Source organism: Thalassophryne amazonica, chromosome 12 (genome assembly GCF_902500255.1).
Source record: "Thalassophryne amazonica chromosome 12, fThaAma1.1, whole genome shotgun sequence".
NCBI lineage: Eukaryota > Metazoa > Chordata > Actinopteri > Batrachoidiformes > Batrachoididae > Thalassophryne > Thalassophryne amazonica.
Window position 1 is genome coordinate 22,764,844 of NC_047114.1, and position 20,158 is coordinate 22,785,001.

A 20,158-nucleotide genomic window follows, 5' to 3' on the forward strand; every position below is an offset into this window, starting at 1 on the left:
TAACACACCCACGTGTTTGCAATTATATGGATGGATATAAAAGCATGCACAAAGTGATGCGCAAAAATGGCACTAACAGTGGGGTTAGAGGACCTTGCAAATGGTGCAATCCTACGTGACCATGTATTCAGGGAACACGAGGATTTACTTCCAAATGAGGATAATTTGCTCTGAAACCAATTTCGATTACCAAGGCCACCGTGACTGGAGTTGCGCACAGAACTGCCGTCAGCCCAGAGCGCAATACAATGCGGATCCAGTGGCTGAGTGTGCCCACTCAGGTGCTGACCATGCTGGGCTTCTTGGCATCAGGGGCATTCCAGTGTGAGCGGGCTGATCGGTCAGGAGTCTGCCAGTCAACCTTGCACCGAGCCACAAGCTGTGTGGAATGCAATCATCTGAATAAATTCCCAACATTACAGAGCATTTTGCAGAGTCAGTTTCCCAAATGTAATTGGAGCTATTAACTGCACACATTTTGCTATAAAGGCGTTATCACATGATGAGTTTGTTTCTGTTAATAGAAAACATTTTCATTCCATCAATGTTCAAATCCTATGTGATGGGGGGGGGGGGCTTGTGTTAAAACAGACATTAATCCAGGTCCTTCTGTATCCGTATCTGATGATACATTCAGAAATTTGGTTTATTTTACAGCTGAAAGGTTTTGGGTCTCCAAAAAGCTCAGAGTTTGAAAAACAGCAGACGAGAGAGAGAGAGAGAGAGAGAGAGAGAGAGAGAGAGAGAGAGAGAGAGAGAGAGAGAAGCTCTAGGGGCAGAGTGCCAATGAAAGAAAAGTGAAACTTATTCACAAAGTTTTTTATTTAAAACAGCAGGTCTGACCAATCAATCCAGGTTTAGGTCTTGTTCAAACAAGACAATTACATGTTATATTGTTTAAAAAGAAAAAATAATGCAATCATACTGAAACTGTTGAGAAAAAAAATAACTGTCAGGATGACAGAAAAAATTGCCTGCTTCACTGGATTAAAAACTACTGTCATTTTTGAAGCGTAAATGCTATGTCAATTAAATATTAATGTGTTAACATTTTCAACGTTATTTAAGTTATTAACTTAGACTTTGACAGAAATATGTAACATAACTTTTATCTTACAAATATTACATGAATACAATTTATTATTCTTGCATTCAATGAGTCTAAAACCACTGCCAAGAGTGTTTTAGTGGTATAAAACCATATAGCTTGATAAGCTATGAACGGTGATCACATATCTTACCCGAACTAAAATGGTCTGAAAATAATACATACGCATAATATATACGCAGGCTAAAAATACCATGCGCATATATGTGCGTGTGTGTGTGTGTGCGCGCACGCATATATTCGGCCCCTAACCGTCACGTGACACCCATCCGCTCAGACATCATTACATATTCATGTGTAACTGCCATGATATCTAACAGCAGTGCTCAGAATAGTTCGGAGTTGGATGAGTTTGGAGCAAAATTAACAACTGGACAACATTTTCACCTCTTTACAGTGAGGTAAAACTTTTTGGGGGCAATATTCAGACCTTTCAAACTGTTTTTGGGTGTTTTCTGACTTAACGGTCAAAACCTGTAAATGTTCATGTATTCATCTCAATACATTCATCTCCTGAATTATATAGACAGGTATTATACCAAAGCGTTTCATTACTTATGCAACCCATCATCTTGTCATTTATATTTTTAATTAATTTCTACCAAGTTGTAGAGATTTGCTTTGAGTTTAAGGAAGATCATTTTAGATTTTTTTATTTTTTGTATATTTTGTATCTGAAATGGCATAAATAAATTAAAATGTGTGAAATACCAAGTGTTCCAATACTTTTGGAGGGCACTGTAGATCAAGGTGAGCACTGATGTCAGCAGTATCTGGAAGTCAAAGAGCTACATGGTTTCTTTGCTGCATGAATTCTCAAGTATTGGATAAAATTTTATCTCTTACACACAACGCTGCTAAATGGCTTGAACTTGTGCATGAATTCTCACGTGTTTGTTCAGATCACTTTTACGTCGAAATCTTTTCTCACACTCTAAACAGCCAAATGGTTTCTCCCCTGCATGACTTGTCATGTGCGTATTCAAATTACATTTATATCGATATCTTTTATCACACTCCGAACAGCTAAATGGTTTCTCGCCCGTATGAACTGTCATGTGCTTGTTCAGATTACATTTATGTCTAAATCTTTTACCACACTCACAACAGCCAAATGGCTCAAAACCAGTATGAATTCTCATGTGTGTGGTCAGATCGCCTTTATGTCGACATCTTTTACCACACTCAGAACAGGCAAATGGTTTTTCCTCTGTATGAATTCTTTTGTGTGCGTCCAGAACGCTTTTATATTGAAATCTTTTACTGCACTCAAAACAGGCAAATGGTTTTTCTCCTGTATGAATTCTTTTGTGTGCTTCCAGAACATTTTTATATTGAAATCTTTTACCACACTCAGAACAAGCAAATGGTTTTTCCCCTGTATGAATTCTCTTGTGTGTATTTAGATCACCTTTAAATCTAAATCTTTTACCACACTCAGAACAGGCAAATGGTTTTTCCCCTGTATGAATTCTCGAGTGTGTGTCCCGAACACTTTTATAGAGAAACTGCTTACCACATTCAGAGCAGCCAAACATTTTCTCTTCTCTTTGACTTGTCACGCCTTTGTCCAGATTGGCCTTTTCTGTGCAACTTTTACCACAGTTAGGACAGTTCAAGAGTTTCACACTACCTTGACTTTTCTTGCGATGCTTTGAAAAGATCATGTGATCAAATGCTTCTCCACATTTAGAACAATTAAACTGATTCTTAGCAATATTACAACTGCTCTCACAAACAGTGGCATCACTGTTTGGCATGTGGTTAAATCCTGAACAAAGTTCCCTAAAGTGCTTCCCCTCACAATTATTGTCAGTCTCAATTTTAGAACTATCTGGACTGCAAACAGTAGCATCAGGTTGTAAGCAACTATATGAACTCAAGTCACTGCCTGGCTGTGGTCCATCATAGTTCTCTCCATCAGCTTGTGCAGTTTGTTTTTTGTGTGCAGTTGAGCTGCTGGGTAGAGATTCTGCCTCTGTGTTCTCTTTAGTTTCACTTTGATGATCCTGTAATAACAGCGGTTTTTCTTCATTTTCACTTTTCAAAGGGACAGCAGTGTATGGTAACTTTGTGACATCAGAGTCCTCCAGTTGCTGAAGTTGCCGTCCCTCCTGATTTGTCCCGAGTTCCTCTTGTTCTTCCTTAATGTGTGTAATTAACTTTTCTTCTTTACTCACCAACAGCTGCATCATAGCTGTGAAGAAATAAATTAATAATATGAAGAACAACATTAATCGCAAGAAAAGGTAAAGCAGCAGAATGCTGACTGTGACCAGAGTGTCTATATACTCAGTGGACAAACCCCGTGCGACATCACCCATAGGTTTTCTATAGAGACCCAGAAGAGCCAATATGAAGCCCATATCGGGGCGTCACCATGTTGTCTATGTCACGACGAACCTATATATGGACAGAGATGTGGAGTGTGTGTCACCGTGTGTGATGAAAGAAGCCTGAACAGACCGCTATATTAAAGTCCAAACCAGCTAAACTAAACAGCCTAACCTCAGTTCAGAAGTTTATTAAATCATATTTTTGGGGACTGTTTGGTGGTTCTCATAAGTTATGGGCCACTTATTTCCTTAGTAATCATGCCTTAATAGGACTTAATGGAGCAAGCTACAGATTGCTGCTCAAAGTGCTAACGTGGTTAGCATACAGCATTAAATAAGATAAGGATTTCACTCAGCATGAATATTGCAGCAGGGATGTCTTACCCGAGGTATCACCAACCTGCAGCTCTTTAACCCTTCCGTGGGAGCTCCCTGACTCTGTGACTGAATCTTATTTATTTACTAGCGCATTGCCTGTAGGGATCCACGGGCTCTAGATTGGGTATCGTTTCTAAAATAGGTAGCTGACATTTTTCAAGGATGGTAATAAATTATACAAAGTTTTTATAAAGATTTTAACTGAACGTGCAGGACATTAAAATGAGAAAGTTTTGTGAATTTATTTAATATTTGGCACATTTAAGTTGATGTCATGTTTTACAGCTGGCAAGGGTGAGATATTTCCTTTGTTCAGAGCTTGTGTGCTTACCAGGGACTGAGTAATGACATCAACACCTACTGTTCACGGTTGTTCCCTAATATCCATAATTTCTACAAAAATATTAGTTCTATCAACTGTCCATTTTCGTGGCCTTCATCCTTGACCCAAAATGCATAAGCATATCAAACGGCAAATGCCGGCTCTCCCCAGTTTCTCCGTAATTGCAGTTACACCCACACATGTATACACGGAGGCCACTTTGCTTTTAATATATAGATTTTTTTTTTCCCCAACAGAGTGACACTGTAACATACCTGTAATGCCCTTGCAGCCAACCAATCACACACAAAGGACAGAACTTTGTTTTTCAAATAATACATTCTGCTGAACAAGCTTCAGTGCACGTAAGATAGAGCAAAGAAGAAGAATTTTAGTGTGGAGTGACATATTTAGACTATAAGGCTGCAACTATGTTATTTCAAAGTGACTTACCTATTATTTTGTTATTTATTTTCAAAAAATATGGGGAGTCAAATAAGCCTGCATTGTTTTGTTTGATTTATTACAAAGTATGTCTGCAGTGTATTTTTTCTCCTTTTTAATAAGTTTGCCATTTTAATTTGTTCTAACAACTTAAAAAAATAAACAATAAAATGGAAACACTTTTCTTGAGAGTAGTTCTGTAATTTCAGAAATGCAACATATACAATACTAAATAAGAAAAACTTCAGACATGTAAAATACAAATTAAAATAAAATGCTGCACTAATCCCAGTTTTTACCTGCATTAACAAGGACTACATTTAGTCAAGTCACTCTTTTTCGCTGCAGAGTGGTAGCTTAAAATCCCAACACCTGATTTATGCTTCTACAACCCCTAGCAATAATTATGGAATCACCGGCCTTGGAGGATGTTCATTCAGTTGTTTAATTTTGTAGAAAAAAAGCAGATCACAGACATGACACAAAACTAAAGTCATTTCAAATGGCAACTTTCTGGCTTTAAGAAACACTATAAGAAATCAGGAAAAATAATTGTGGCAGTCAGTAACGGTTACTTTTTTAGACCAAGCAGAGGGAAAAAAAATATGGAATCACTCAATTCTGAGGAATAAATTATGGAATCACCCTGTAAATTTTCATCCCCAAAACTAACACCTGCATCAAATCAGATCTGCTCATTAGTCTGCATCTAAAAAGGAGTGATCACACCTTGGAGAGTTGTTGCACCAAGTGGACTGACATGAATCATGGCTCCAACACGAGAGATGTCAATTGAAACAAAGGAGAGGATTATCAAACTCTTAAAAAAGGGTAAATCATCACGCAATGTTGTAAAAGATGTTGGTTGTTCACAGTCAGCTGTGTCTAAACTCTGGACCAAATACAAACAACATGGGAAGGTTGTTAAAGGCAAACATACTGGAAGACCAAGGAAGACATCAAAGCGTCAAGACAGAAAACTTAAAGCAATATGTCTCAAAAATCGAAAATGCACAACAAAACAAATGAGGAACGAATGGGAGGAAACTGGAGTCAACGTCTGTGACCGAACTGTAAGAAACCGCCGAAAGGAAATGGGATTTACATACAGAAAAGCTAAATGAAAGGCATCACTAACACCTAAACAGAAAAAAAACAAGGTTACAATGAGCTAAGGAAAAGCAATTGTGGACTGTGGATGACTGGAAGAAAGTCATATTCAGTGATGAATCTCGAATCTGCACTGGGCAAGGTGATGATGCTGGAACTTTTGTTTGGTGCCGTTCCAATGAGATTTATAAAGATGACTGCATGAAGAGAACAAGTAAATTTCCACAGTCATTGATGATATGAGGCTGCATGTCAGGTAAAGGCACTGGGGAGATGGCTGTCATTACATCATCAATAAATGCACAAGTTTATGTTGATATTTTGGACACTTTTCTTATCCCATCAATTGAAAGGATGTTTGGGGATGATGAAATCATTTTTGATGATAATGCATCTTGCCATAGAGCAAAAACTTTGAAAACATTCCTTGCAAAAAGACACATAGGGTCAATGTCATGGCCTGCAAATAGTCCGGATCTTAATCCAATTGAAAATCTTTGGTGGAAGTTGAAGAAAATGGTCCATGACAAGGCTCCAACCTGTAAAGCTGATCTGGCAACAGCAATCAGAGAAAGTTGGAGCCAGATTGATGAAGAGTACTGCTTTCATTAAGTCCATGCCTTAGAGACTGCAAGCTGTTATAAAAGCCAGAGGTGGTGCAACAAAATACTAGTGATGTTTTGGAGCGTTCTTTTGTTTTTCATGATTCCATAATTTTTTCCTCAGAATTGAGTGATTCCATATTTTTTTTCCCTCTGCTTGGTCTAAAAAAGTAACCGCTACTGACTGCCACAATTTTTTTTCTTGATTTCTTATAGTGTTTCTTAAAGCCAGAAAGTTGCCATTTGAAATGACTTTAGTTTTGTGTCATGTCTGTGATCTGCTTTTTTTCTACAAAATTAAACAACTGAATGAACATCCTCAGAGGCCGGTGATTCCATAATTTTTGCCAGGGGTTGTACAACTCCATAACTCTGTGGCCATGCAATGATGATGTGTGCGTGGCCCTTACGAAGTTCTCAGTCACATTGGTGGGTGCTGTAATGCAATTTAACACCGGAATAGTAAAGGGCGCGACGTGGAGAACAAGACGGGACTTTCTTTCTGCCTGCAGTCTATGGTTCCTGGTTGTTTTTTTTTTTTTTTGTTTCCCCCCCTTTTCTGGACCAATTTGTCCTTCATGGAGCTCTGCTTCTTTATAAAGTCATATTCGGCTGGTTTTCCACAAGGGGTGCACAATTAATCACATCACAATCATAATCACAAATCTGGATCCAACATCATATAACTAGGGATGGGTATTAATAAGATTTTATCAATAGATACCATTATCGATTCCGCTTATCGAGCCGAGTCCTTATTGATTCCCTTATCGATACTGCTTGTGAATTTTCTGTGTACTAAAAGTAGGTTTTACAAGTTTTCTATGTCAACAACATTTTATTGAGTCGAAGTAAAAAAATATGAAATTGGTCACTGAATCCTTAAACTCTGGACCTAAATAAACACTACATGGTGGATCCTTGATCTCTGAACATAAATAGAAATAAACAAAATCTGTAATTTTTGTCAAAAGCATTTCCTTTCAGACATTATTGGCATGAAAGTCTTTCCATATGTCTGAGCTGAGCTCTTGCAGCTGGCTGTGCTGCACATCGTCAGGATGTAATTCATAAAGAAAATGAAACAAACTCTTACGCATATGACGTTGAATTTAGTTGAGAAATTTAAGGTAACTTTTTCCACATAACATTGTCAATTAAGTGCAAAACAACATTGTAGCTGAAATTAATTAAATCAAATAAAACATTATTACTTAAATCCCAATACTCTTTTGCACTTAATTGACAAAGTTATGCGGAAAAAGTTACCTTAACTTTATCAGTTAAATTCTACATTTTATTTCTTAGAGTGCAGGACGTCTCATTTTGGGAGGAAAAAAACGTTTTAGTCAATAGTAGTTTATTGTCTGTATTACAGCATTTGGAAAGAGGTGTCATTTTATTTAAAGCAGCAATTCGTTTTGAAGTTATTAATTTTGACCAGACTGTCTCGGCAGAAAGCCCGCGAAGCGTTTGGAGCTGTGCCAACGGAACGGAGAACGATTGTCGTTTCTTGACTGCAACAAGACAAGAGTCCCAGTTAGTGACTTTAATCCACACAAAAGTGACTCACAATTGAAATATTTTAATGGCTTTGAGAGGGGTTAAGAAGCGGACCTGCCGCTTCTGAAGAGTTACTATTACTATTATTGGTGGTGGTGTTATTATTATGATTAATATATAAATAAAAATAAATTAAAAGAATACAATTTTTAATACATTTGACTATTACGACAACAAATAACCTAATGGTTATTATTTGTAACCATTATTTATTATACAGACAACAAATGCACACAAACGTGCTGAGATGTGAACAGCTAATGCTAACTTTAACATTGAAAATGCCATAGACATGCTATCGCATCAGCATCGGTCCTGTTTTTAAGTTATAAAATACATCTATCAACTGTTTCAGAAGACCATAACAGGTCGGTTTAACATAAAAAGGTAAATATTACTCACAGACATATGCTGTTTAGAGTTTTAGCGGGGGGAAATTAAGATAAAGCGAAATAAAACAAAGAACCAACAAGCCAGCAGATCAAAGCATTGCTTCATTGGTTCACGCTTCAAAGTGAAATCGCGCTGCAGAAGCGGTTGATTACAGAGCTGCTGCCCTCAAAAACAATGGCTGCTCTGAAGGATCAATAAGGGAATCATTAAGCAAAAAGACTATTGATATTGGTGGATGGAATCATTTCTTAACGATACCCGAAAAGAACCAGTTCTCGATGCCCAACCCTACTCATAACAGCTAAACGTGCTAATGCTGTCAGCATCCGAAACTAAATCACACAGTTATTTTATTCAATGCAAGTACTGCCATACAGATGTCTGTGATGATCCGTAAGGAGAATTAACCACACAACTGGCCGTATTATTATGGAAATTTGTAACAAAATGCTTAAAATAACAGAATCTTTGAGTAATCAGTGCTCTGAGTCTCCACTAGTGACAACACACAAATGGTCACTGAAAGCAGCCATGCCCCTAATTATTAATATGTTTATGGCTTAAACTAAGCATCTTCAACTTTAAAAAAAAAAATCATCCCCATACAGTTGTCAAGGAGAGTGGAACTAGGGGCTGTGGACAGTCAGAGTTCTTTCCTCTCAATCAAGCTTCACACACACTGTGATGAAAAGCGTGAGGAGTTCCACATATACTACTGGTATTTCAATTCCAATTGTGGCCATCAGGGGGATGTTTCTTAGAAAATGTGTATGACGTCAACAAATTATCTGCATATCAAAGTGAAACTCGGCATACAATTAGGGTTCAACATTATGTCACATTCAAATTGACATTGGGTCCAGTTCAGTGCTTTACACATCTATCATTTTTAGTGTACAATGCACCAGAATAAACAAAAGACCACTCCATAGTCACATACAAGTATAATGTTCAAAGAGTTAACTAACCAGGGTTCAGAAGACTGGTTTCCAAAGCTGATCTGAGTGAGCTGAGAACTGTTTTTTCTGGTTTGTTCTCTTCAGACAAAATGTCAGCTTTTGACTCTGGAAAACCTGTAAAGAGAGAGAGGGGGAAAAAACAGCAATAAGAAAATCTCTGGAACACATCTGTAAATCACTGCAAGTAATTTTGAAAATAAAACATTTCTGACTGGAGAGTTTCTGGTCCAAATAGAAGTCTGGTTTTAGGTGAACAGATTTAACTGCACAGAATTAAATCAGTAAAACTGTCTAATCTGATTTACCACTAAGTTTGTCTTTAACAGTAACACTGTTGGTAGGTTCAGTTCTATACTGAGCAAATCATCAAATCAACAGTAAAAATACAACCTCAAATCATGAAAAACTTGGGACGGTATGAAAAATACAAATAAAAATGCAATGATTGTTATATTTACTTTGCCTTCTGCTTTATAGCAGACAGTGTGAACGAGCAATTTATGTTTTGTTTGGTCACCATTGGCTCCCTGTGATTGTAAAGGCAGATGTTATGGTTTTGTTGCAGACATATAAAGTTCAATGCCCCCACATATCTTGCTGAACATATGGGTCCTCATGCACTGTGACCACTGGATGTAGACTTGCGCTGTGTCCCAAGGGTTATAAAGAAGTCAGCAGGCTTCAGAGCATTTTACTGCCATGTTCCTACATTGTAGAACAGCCTGCCTGTTTATTAGAAAGACAACTTCAAGTGAAGTCTGGGGGCATGAGGTGATGCTGCTCTTTGCCACATCCACAACACCAAGGAGCCAACTTGGGTCTGGATGACAGGCACTCAGGCAGACATCCCGATCCATTCCCACATCTCTAAAATAACCATCTATCTGCCACAGCCAGACTAAATGTAAGCGTTCTCTTGACCTTCTCCAGCTACTGGGGCCCTCAACACTCAGGCACCTGCATACTGGATCATGCACAGAGAAATGGGGCACATGGCCAAAATGCCATAGCCTACGCTCCCTCACACTGCAAGTGATACTCATCCTAGTCTCTCTTAATATCTGCTCTTTTGATGCAAAGTTATTCCAGCAGAATCCAAGGATCCTTCAAAGACATCCAGTCATCGGCTTAGGTCACTAGTTAGTGCCCAAATCTCATAATCATTCAGAAAGACAGGCATCACCAGGACCCTACATACTTTGACTTTCATTGGCCTAGAAAGATATCGGCGTCACCAAACACCTCTGTCCAGTGACCTCATGACTCCACAAGCTCTTCCCAGACGTCCCTTGATCTCAAAGGCTGAGGACCCGGAGAGATGTACGTCACTGCAGAGACAAGTGAATGTCTCTAGGAGTTCAACTCTTTCACCATAAACAGATACAATTCTGATGGATGGTCCAAGAAGTCCGGAAAAGCCCAAATCTTAGCCTTGATCCAGGACAATCTCAAACCCAGACACTTTGATTCCTCACTCAGCTTCTCAAGTGCTGCAATCAGAGTATGCATTGATTCCACAAAGATCACAGCATCATTTGTAAAGTCATGGTCAGTAAACCTTTCCTTGCCAACAAAAGCACCTAAGTCACTGGTTTCCACAATTCTTCTCAATACCCAGTCCATGCAAACACTGAACAGCGTAGGCGCCAAAACACACTCCTGAAAAATGGCAGTTTTCACTGGGAAAAACTCAGTCTCTGCCTCCACTCAGAACAGCACTCGCAGTATCAGTGTATGCAGTATACTGGCTATGATGTCCAGTTGCTTCTTGGGAATTCCACAAATTCTCAGGCTGTTCCAGAGAGCGGCCGATAAACTGAATCAAACGCTTTGCAAAAATCAACACAGGGTGCAAACAAGCACTGCCGATACTCACACTTGCATTATAGGAGTACCCACAGGGCTAAAATATCAACAGCTGACTTCTTGAGTGTGAAGCCAGACTGTTCTGGTCATTGAGCAAGTTTCAGCATTTAGCTGAAAGCGAATCCTATTAGGAATGATCCTTGCAAGCACTTTCCCTGGCACAGAGTAGTGTAATACCCCTATAGTTGTTGCAATCCATATCATCACCCTTTCCTTTCCAGATTGGGAAAAGAAGCCCTTTCTTCCAAACTGTAGGGATGATGTCTCTCTTCCAGATAGAATGAAAAACTGTTTGCAATGCCAGAACAGCATCACACAGCCCACCTGGGGCAGCTCAGCTCCAATGCCACAAAGGCAACTTCCATTGAGTGTTTTAAGACTAGTCTGAAATCTCTTATTTTATATCTAATCCTGTTAGTTTTTCCTTGTTTTAATTATTTTGCTGACTGTACATTTGAATTTTTTGGTTTTACTTGTGGATGTCTGGAGTTATGTTCAGCACTTTGTTGACTGTCTTCATTTAAAGTGTTTTATAAATAAATGTATTATTATTAATTATTATTAGCAACCTCATAAGTGCTTTTCAATGGCCAAGGACCCAGAGACATGAATGTCACTCCCCAAATAAGTGAATTTCTCCCCAAGTTAAACACGTCAATCAGAGATCGATCTATCTATCTATCTATCTATCGATCTATCTATCGATAGATCCAATGAAAGGCTCATTAAAAGTCTGCTAATGAGCCTTTGGATTCAGGTGTGTTGGAGCAGGGAGACAACTAAGAGTGTCAGGAATGTGGCTCTTGAGGACCGAACCTGGCCACCCCTGCTCTAATAGAAACCTAAAAACTGGCTTTTAAAAGACATTTCGCAGACATTAGCGTTCAATATGTTCAGTTTAGCCTTTTGAATGGCAGGGGTGACAACCAACCAATAATTACAGCCAACCTAATAATTACTTAAACAACTGCAAATTATAAAGAACACAAAGCTCATATGGGCGAGGGTATTTTAGCATTGCGTTATATTTAACAGTTACATTGGAATACCTAATAGGGCACGAGTGGTGGCTTAAGTGGTTAGTGCGCTAGATTTCAGGGTGAAAGGTTCCCAGTTCAAACCCAACTTCCTGCCACATTTCTCCATGTCATGTGGAGTTGCATTAGGAAAAGCCAATTCAACATGCAGCTCCACCCCTTGGATCTGCTGTGGCGACCCCGAAGGACCTGACTGATTTGATTGGAATTCAACAGAATTGCTGGTGTGTAAGTACTTAAAAATACCAATAATTCAATACTGCTGATATTGTTTGGATTGTTTGTTTGAATTGCTGTTGTGCCCATTACATTTGTTCCCAAACCTGAAAGACCCAATGCTACTGGTGGAGGTAACCACTGCAACCTCCCAGTAACTTTTAAGACCCAACATCTTCTGATGTGATGGTCTCATTTGACTGTCAGCCGTGTGCTACCACATACAGTAAGGCACTGTTCAAAAAGAACAGCTGGTCCATTTTCTATGGGTCAGATATGATCACAATATCACCATTATGTGAATGCAGCCAAAGCATGTCTGATGCATTTTTGCTGTAAATGCCTCAACATTCTCAACTGAAATGTTAAAAAAAAGCACAAATTAAAAAAAAAAAAAAAAAAAAAAAAAAAAAAAAAAACACACAACCTGTGCCAAATGGGACTAACATTTTAGCAAACAGAATGCCAGAATAAACCAGGTTTTCACTTCTATTATAAGATTTGAATGCAGCACCTAATGCCCCCCCTCCACAGCGTGTAAGCCAAACGATCACAAAAACATGCTGAGACAGCTTGCTGTTACAGTTTTTACCAAATGCTTACACCCAAAAAGCGAATGCTCAGACTAAAACTTCAAATCCATCACTTCTTGTAACAATAGCTAAAACACAATGTGACAATACCTTAAACCAGTGGTGTTCAAACTGTGAGGCACGCGCCTCCTGGAAGCGCGAGGGATGGGTATCATGAACTGGTTCATTTTGAGAATCATTAAGAAATGATTTGATCCACCGACATCAATAGCCTTTTTGCTTAACGATTCCCTTATCGGTCCTTCAGAGCTGCCGCTGTTTTTGAAGGTGTTTTATTGGGAAAATTATAATTTCTTGATGTTGATTGCAGACCCTGCAGTGGATCTGTAATGAACCGCATCTGTAACGGCTGTGCTTTGAAGCTTGAAACAATGAAGCAGTGCTCCAATCCACTGCTTCGTTGGTTCATTGCTTCGCTGCTTTTCAGAAGTGACAAGTCCGCTTCTTAACCCCTCTCAAAGCCATTTAACAATGTCAATCGTGAGTCACTTTTGCGCATATTAAAGTCACTAACTGGGACTCTTGTCTTGTTGCAGTCAAGAAACGAGAACAGTCCTCCGTTCCCTTGGCACAGCTCCAAACACTCCGTGGCTCTCTGCTGAGTCATGTTGGAGTTGAATAACTTCAAAGTGAATCGCAGCTTTAAATAAAATGACACCTCAGTATGGCTAGCATACTGATAGTTTTGTTTTACGCTTTTAATTCATTTTATTAGTAAACGGCGAGTGCCGTGGCCTCAACTTTACCTAAATTCTGGGTCTTTTAGTGAAGCTTAGGGCTAGTGGCCGACAATCACCTTAGTATTTCTTCTGTTTTTCTTGTTGATACTGGCAAATTATACGGTATTTCTTGTCTTTCTGGTGCCTGATTCTTTTTTCTCTCTGTTTAAGGTGCAGCTCCATCCAGAGATGGGAGTTGTATTTGTGCCATCCTGTCCTGTGCACTAACAGTATTTCCTGTATATTCCTTTTGTGAACTGTTCTGTAATTTATGTCTGTAGCATGGTCCAAGCAGAGGGTCACCCCGTTGAGTCTGGTCTAAAATAAATTGAAATTGAATTGAAACCTCTTTCCAAACGTTGCAATACAGGCAAGAAACTACAAACGACTAAAATGATTTTTTTTTTCCTCCCAAAATGAGACGTCCTGCGTTCTTTATGAATTAAATTGATGCTGACATGTAGCACAGCCAGCTGCAAGAGCTCAGCTCAGAGGTATGGTGTGAGATTAATGCCAATAATGTCTGAAAGGAAATGCTTTTGACAAAAACTACAGATTTTGTTTATTTCTATTTATGTCCAGAGTTTAAGAATCCAGTGACCAATTTCATACTTATTTACTTTAAGACTCAATAAAATGTTGACATAGAAAACCTGTTAAGCCTACTTTTAGTACACAGAAAATTCACAAGAGGTATCAATAAGGGAATCGATGAGGAATCTGATCGATAAGCGGAATTGATAATGGTATTGATAAATAAAATCTTATCAATACCCATCCCTAATCGTGATTAGTCCGTGGAGTCCAAATCTCTACTGTTGGCCAAAATTATACTGTGTAATGGCTAAATCAGATATACCACAAAGGCCTAACTGTCCCTGTCAAATAAACAAACAAATAAATAAATATATTGGAAACTCCATCCGATTTTGGTGGAACAGGTAAATTCATAACAGAAAAATGAGAGTGACTTAGACACTTTTGATTGAGATATAATGCAAAATGTACACCTTTTCAATATTAAATTCAAAAGTCCTCCATAATCCAGATTAAACTCTGTCAGGCGATAGTGAGTGCCAGTCTACACCTCACTTCCAAATATGACAGTGATTGGGGCACGTTTGATTAAGATAAAATGTAAAACATACATTAAATGGGGTTTTCAATGTTAAATTTAAATGGCCACAAAATCTGTAATCTGGACCAGATCCAGATCAAATATTGTCAGTCAATAAAGGATACCATCCTCCATAACACTAATATATAAAAGAATTTTGATCTTTTTGGACAGAAGTTATGAATTGTTGAAAATTTGTTCAGTGTAAAAGATAGGGATTTCCCAGTTTTCCCTGACTTTGACCTTGCCTATCACGATATGACTCTTCAGCAGAAATTCCATAATTATATATGGAAAATTGTGAGCTCCAGACTGTTCACAAACAAACCGGGGCAAAAGCTTAACCTCCGCCCAACTTAGCTGGTGGAGGAAAAAACTGCATTATTCACTGGTAACTGATGCATCAAACAAAGGTACGTTCAGGTGTTTTCCTACAGTATCGAGATATTTTCACATTGAGGAGCAGCATGCACTGCTAGATTTTTACAGTGACAGTGACGAGACATCGAAAGCTATAACCAATCAGCTGCTGGCAAAACTTGAGACGCCTGGTTTAGATGTGCAAAAATGTCAGCATATGCAGCAAACAATGCCAGCTTTAGCTACGAAAAACAAGTGTTTATCAGAAACTAAAACTAGCTCAAAATGATGTGCTTGCTGCAAACTGTTTAGCACACATTCTGCACAATGCCACAAGATATGTGGTTGGATCTGGACATTGAAAATGTTGTGTTAAAGGTGTATAGTCATTTCAGCATCTTAGCCTGCAGAACAGCACAGCTGAGGAAATTTTGTGGGTTTGTGCAGGTGAATGAGTGCAACTTGTTGTGGCACGTCATCACAAGGTGGTTGTCTCTCCTGTCATCTATTGACTGAATGCTGAAGTACTGGAAGCCCCTGACAAGCTATTTTCAGAGCCTTGGTGAGAAAGAATGCCCCAAGATTTTGTGGAAGTGATTTGCAGAGGATGGCACTGAAGTATCCGAAATGTTCATCCTCTTCCTCGTGGCCCAGTCACATGGCGATTCCTGAACGAAGGGAAAAACTAAAAAAAGTCACAATTCATTGAGAAAAGGTGGACGAAAGAGCTTTATCACCGATCAGCCTGTGAAGCAAGAGCACAAAAGGGACGAAAGAGAAACTTAACAAAACTGAAGCTACCTCAACGCTTTAAACTAAATGCGCCTGGAGCCACAGCTGGAGCAGTGTGTGTCTGCATCTCTGATTTCCAGCACTCGGCCCTGAGACGCAGCTCATATCGCCTGAGTCCCGGAGAAGCTGCAAACAGAAGCTGTGGAGATCTGTGTGCACGTCGGTGGACCCACCTGCTTTGATTCCTGGTCCAGTACAAAAGAGGGATCATCTCCATCATCAGAATCCTCACTGTCTGATGACACGCTGTGTGCTACATCTTGCTCCAATTACAAAAAAACAAGCAAACAAAAAAACAACCCTCTGGTGTGCCGTGGTCACTGCTGTATCACTGTATTATGTTCTAAGCCATATATATTGATTTATAACAGAAAACTGTCAAAAAGGGGAATAAATATACGTGTAAGTGTAAAGATGATTGAATATATCAGAGCAGTAAATTGATCAATCCATGTGAACGCCGCGCATTGACTCACATGTGCGGTTATTTCAACCAGCTGCAGCTGATCCACAATGTGAATTCTGACTTCCAGAACAGCTCTTTATATAATCTTTTGAATTATCTACCTGTTGCCACATGTACAGAAGGGCTGGGTTGTCATTCCTACACTCATATTGTTATATTTAATAAAAAATAAGAAGCAGCTGCTGCTGCATTCAAGTAAATGGAGTACATTCATATAGCACTTTTCCATCTGCGTCAGACGCTCAAAGCGCTTTACAATTATGCCTCACATTCACCCCGATGTCAGGGTGCTGCCACACAAGGCGCTCACTACACACCGGGAAAGGCCTTGCCCAAAGGCCCTTAGTCAGGTGGGGATTTGAACCCATGATCTTCTGGACTCAAGCCCAACACCTTAACCACTAGACCATCACCTCCCCTACCTTCGGACCGTCGGAAATTACACAGCTTTTTTGTTGTTTCAAATTCAGCAGTTGCTTGTGGCAAAATAATTACTTGTATCCACACAAAAGATTATTTCTGGCCTATATAAGGTGCGTGAGCCCATTGAAGCTACCCAGATAAAAGACATCCAGATAAAAACATCCAAGCAAACAGGCTGAGTTTGCCCTGTAATTTCTGATGGTACATGAACGCAGCAGTAGCCTCAGTGCTCACAAACTGGCTTCTGCATGGTGTGAAAACATTCAGCGGGTCGAGCGAAGTCAAACTAAACAATAACGTTACAAAAACTATACATACAAACGATTAAAAAAATGTCAAGAACGACAGCAAAACGAAGCATGGACAAAATGAGGTTTTCGTTGCCCTTCGTTCAAATTTTTCAACAGTTGAAAAATCCTGATGAAGTGCCAGCTGCAAGAACGAAGCTGCGCGAAGGTTAAACAATGCCAACTCAAGTCAACGAAAGTCCAGATTTCTTGTTTCGTTAGGGCTTCGTTGCCCTTCATTAAGTGCCGTGTGACTGGGCCATCAGTCACATTCTGATGGTGTTCTCAGACAGACTGCATCGAAGCACTGGAGGCCTAATCTTTCAGCATAACATCTGTATTTAAAGTGATGACTGAACTGAAAGGGGAACTTGAGAGGAGGCTGAAGGACAAATTTTTTTGGCTTTGCCATGAACAACAAACTTAAACAGCCAAGTCCTGAGCTGGCAAAGAAATGTGATGATTTCATTCTGTTCTATGAAAGAGTAAAAGAATACATGAGTGAAAGGTATGACTTCTCTGAGAACAGCATTCACAGCAAAGTGTCAAAGCTCAGCCTCACAACTGTTGTGTCTTATGAACAGCACAGTGATGCAGTCCAGGCCTGCAAACTGAAGGGCATTGATATGGATGGACTCTGAGGAATATAGCATGGTGGAAACTATTGTCAGCTCTTCAGAAATGGATGGTCGACACAGTGAAGAGTGGTATCTGAAGCTGTTTTCCAAAGCAGATATCCCACTTGTGAACCTGAGGAATGTCATCTTCACCATCCCATGCAGCAACTCACATACAGAACATGTCTTCTTAATGATGACCTCAGCATGGACAAATGAGAGAATTCACCTGGATGTGGACAGCGTCAAGGCAGAGTTGCAAATCTGTGTGAACGTCACATTTGAGTGCACAGGCATGTACCATAAATTCCTTGCACACAAAAAAAAACTCTTGGAAGCAGCCAAGAAAAGCCAAAAATAGACATGCACTTCTTTGGTGAGTACACCAAAGTAATATTATGTTATGGGTTTGATGTTATTTTTCAGTTTTTATCCTGATTTTGTTCAGTTTTGAAAAATGCCCTCCTTTTTGGTGTTATGGGAATGGCCAACCAAAATTATTTGCGGCCACGGTTAGGGCCATACTAAAATACAAAATGGACAAACTGGGGTGAAATGGAGCCTAATAACCACAAAATGGGGTAAAAAGTAACAAAATGGAGCAGACTGACTCAAAATATTAAATATGATTCAATTAATTACTTTTATTTAATTATTTTTCAGCCAAATGGGGACTGATAATAACGAAACATAGGTTAAACAGTGAAATGGAGCAGACCGACTCAAAATATGATTAAATTAAGTAATTTTAAGTTTGTTTTTTAGCTAAATGGGACGAAATGGGGACTGATAACGAAATGGGAATAAAACTTAAGAAAATGGAGCAGACTGACCCATTGATTGAAGTTTCATCTCTCGAACGTCAGATGGCACACCTGCCTCTACTACATGTACTGAGCTTATCTCACAAAAAACAAGCTAAACACTTAACAGTAATTATTTGGAGTCACTCTGGTTCACTCTGCTCCATTTCGTGATTATCAGTCCCCATTTCGCTCCATGACTCCCACGGTTGTGCAAACATCACATCTTCGTTGTCTTCTTGATTGTGTAAAATTATGCTCAGGAATAATTTCAAAGCCTGTAGTGGTTTGTCAGCCTTTGAACACTCCTCGATCTGTTTGTTTACAGCTAATGAAACGCTCGATATTTTTTTAATTGTTTTAAAATCGCCTTAAACAGCACCGAACGTTACTGTATTCTGAACGGACGCTAGTATTTTCACATTTTATTAAATGGATGGAAACACTCTCCACATTCCCACTTAAATTCTGATCAGTTCCACGAGTTTATTGTTAACAGATTGTTAGGGCCCACGTAAATGGAGGCTAACCGCTAACCAAACTCTGTTAACTCTTTTCCACCGAATAATCTTTAAAATATAAAACGTCAACACACAACATGCTGCTAACATTGTTGGTGTTCAAGTATTGTTTCAGTAAGAAAAAAGTCTCACCTTGATCGTACATCTTTTCAACCGTCTCTCTGTCTGTGAACAGAGCAAACAAAAAGCTAACCTGCAGCTTCCTCTTCTTTTCGGTGAAATTACAGTTGACATTCCAGCATACCGTTGTTTTGTCGCCACCAGCTGGATTGGAGTATGAAACAGAAGACTCTTCTTCCCTCCTTCACCCCTTTGATTGGCGGGTGGCAACCATCACCTTAGGTCAAGAACAGAAGATTGGCAGTAAACGTCCTGGATATGAAGCATGAAAAAAATGAGCACATATCACAACACAGGATTATCTCAGAACTGCTATTTTAATTACTGTATTTCTGTTTCTATTTTTACTTTATTGTCACTGTAAAGCACTTTTTGATTTTATTATGAAAGGTTTTATATAAATAAACTTTAGTAACTGACTTACTAATTACAATTATAAAGTATACAAATATTAATTTGCAAAATCATAAAAAATACTGGAAGAGAATAAGAATACTTCAAATATGTGTTCTTACATACAATTCATCTTCACAAAATATAACAGAATTATAATGACTCACCAATCTTAAAGTTCAGCACTTAATTGTTGATAATCCAGCATTTTAAGTATTGAGTTTGTACTGTGCTGTTTGCTTCACCTAAGTCTTTCTGATTAAACAGATTAAATATAGTAATATATTATAATATGACTGATATGTTGTGATCTTCACATAATATTAGATAATTATAAAGATTCTAATGATTTTTCATGATTCATTCACATCACTGACTCACAAACAATTCATATTGTAAGACAATGTCTTAACATTTTGTGTCTGATACGGTGGCTGGGAAGTGCAAAAACACTTAGAATAGAATAGAATAGAATAGAATAGAATAGAATAGAATAGAATAAACTTTATTGTCTGTCCCACAAAGGTCACAGAAATTCTTCTTCAAGAATTCTTCAAGAAGAAGGCTCATAAAAACACATTAAAAAAATACTCACACAAAACTTTAAAAATAA

At 38.7% G+C, this 20,158-nt stretch overlaps 1 protein-coding gene across 1 annotated transcript; it reads right to left on the reverse strand.

The window, feature by feature from the left end:
• Positions 1-1,796: 1,796 nt before the first annotated feature.
• On the reverse strand, positions 1,797-19,232 carry LOC117521619 (zinc finger protein 501-like). Its single transcript, XM_034182956.1, has 3 exons — positions 19,165-19,232; positions 9,225-9,329; positions 1,797-3,305 (listed from the first exon to the last, which is right to left on the reverse strand). Exons 1-3 carry the CDS (start codon positions 19,175-19,177, stop codon positions 1,966-1,968), a joined length of 1,458 nt encoding a protein of 485 aa, XP_034038847.1. The 5' UTR covers positions 19,178-19,232; the 3' UTR covers positions 1,797-1,965.
• Positions 19,233-20,158: the final 926 nt, after the last annotated feature.

What these genes read in the sequence shown, in the direction of transcription:
- LOC117521619 (XM_034182956.1), bottom strand. An exon ending in AACCAGTCTTCTGAACCCTG is followed by an intron (nt 3,306 to 9,224) that starts GTTAGTTAACTC and finishes ATTTCTTCACAG; the next exon opens with CTATGATGCAGCTGTTGGTG.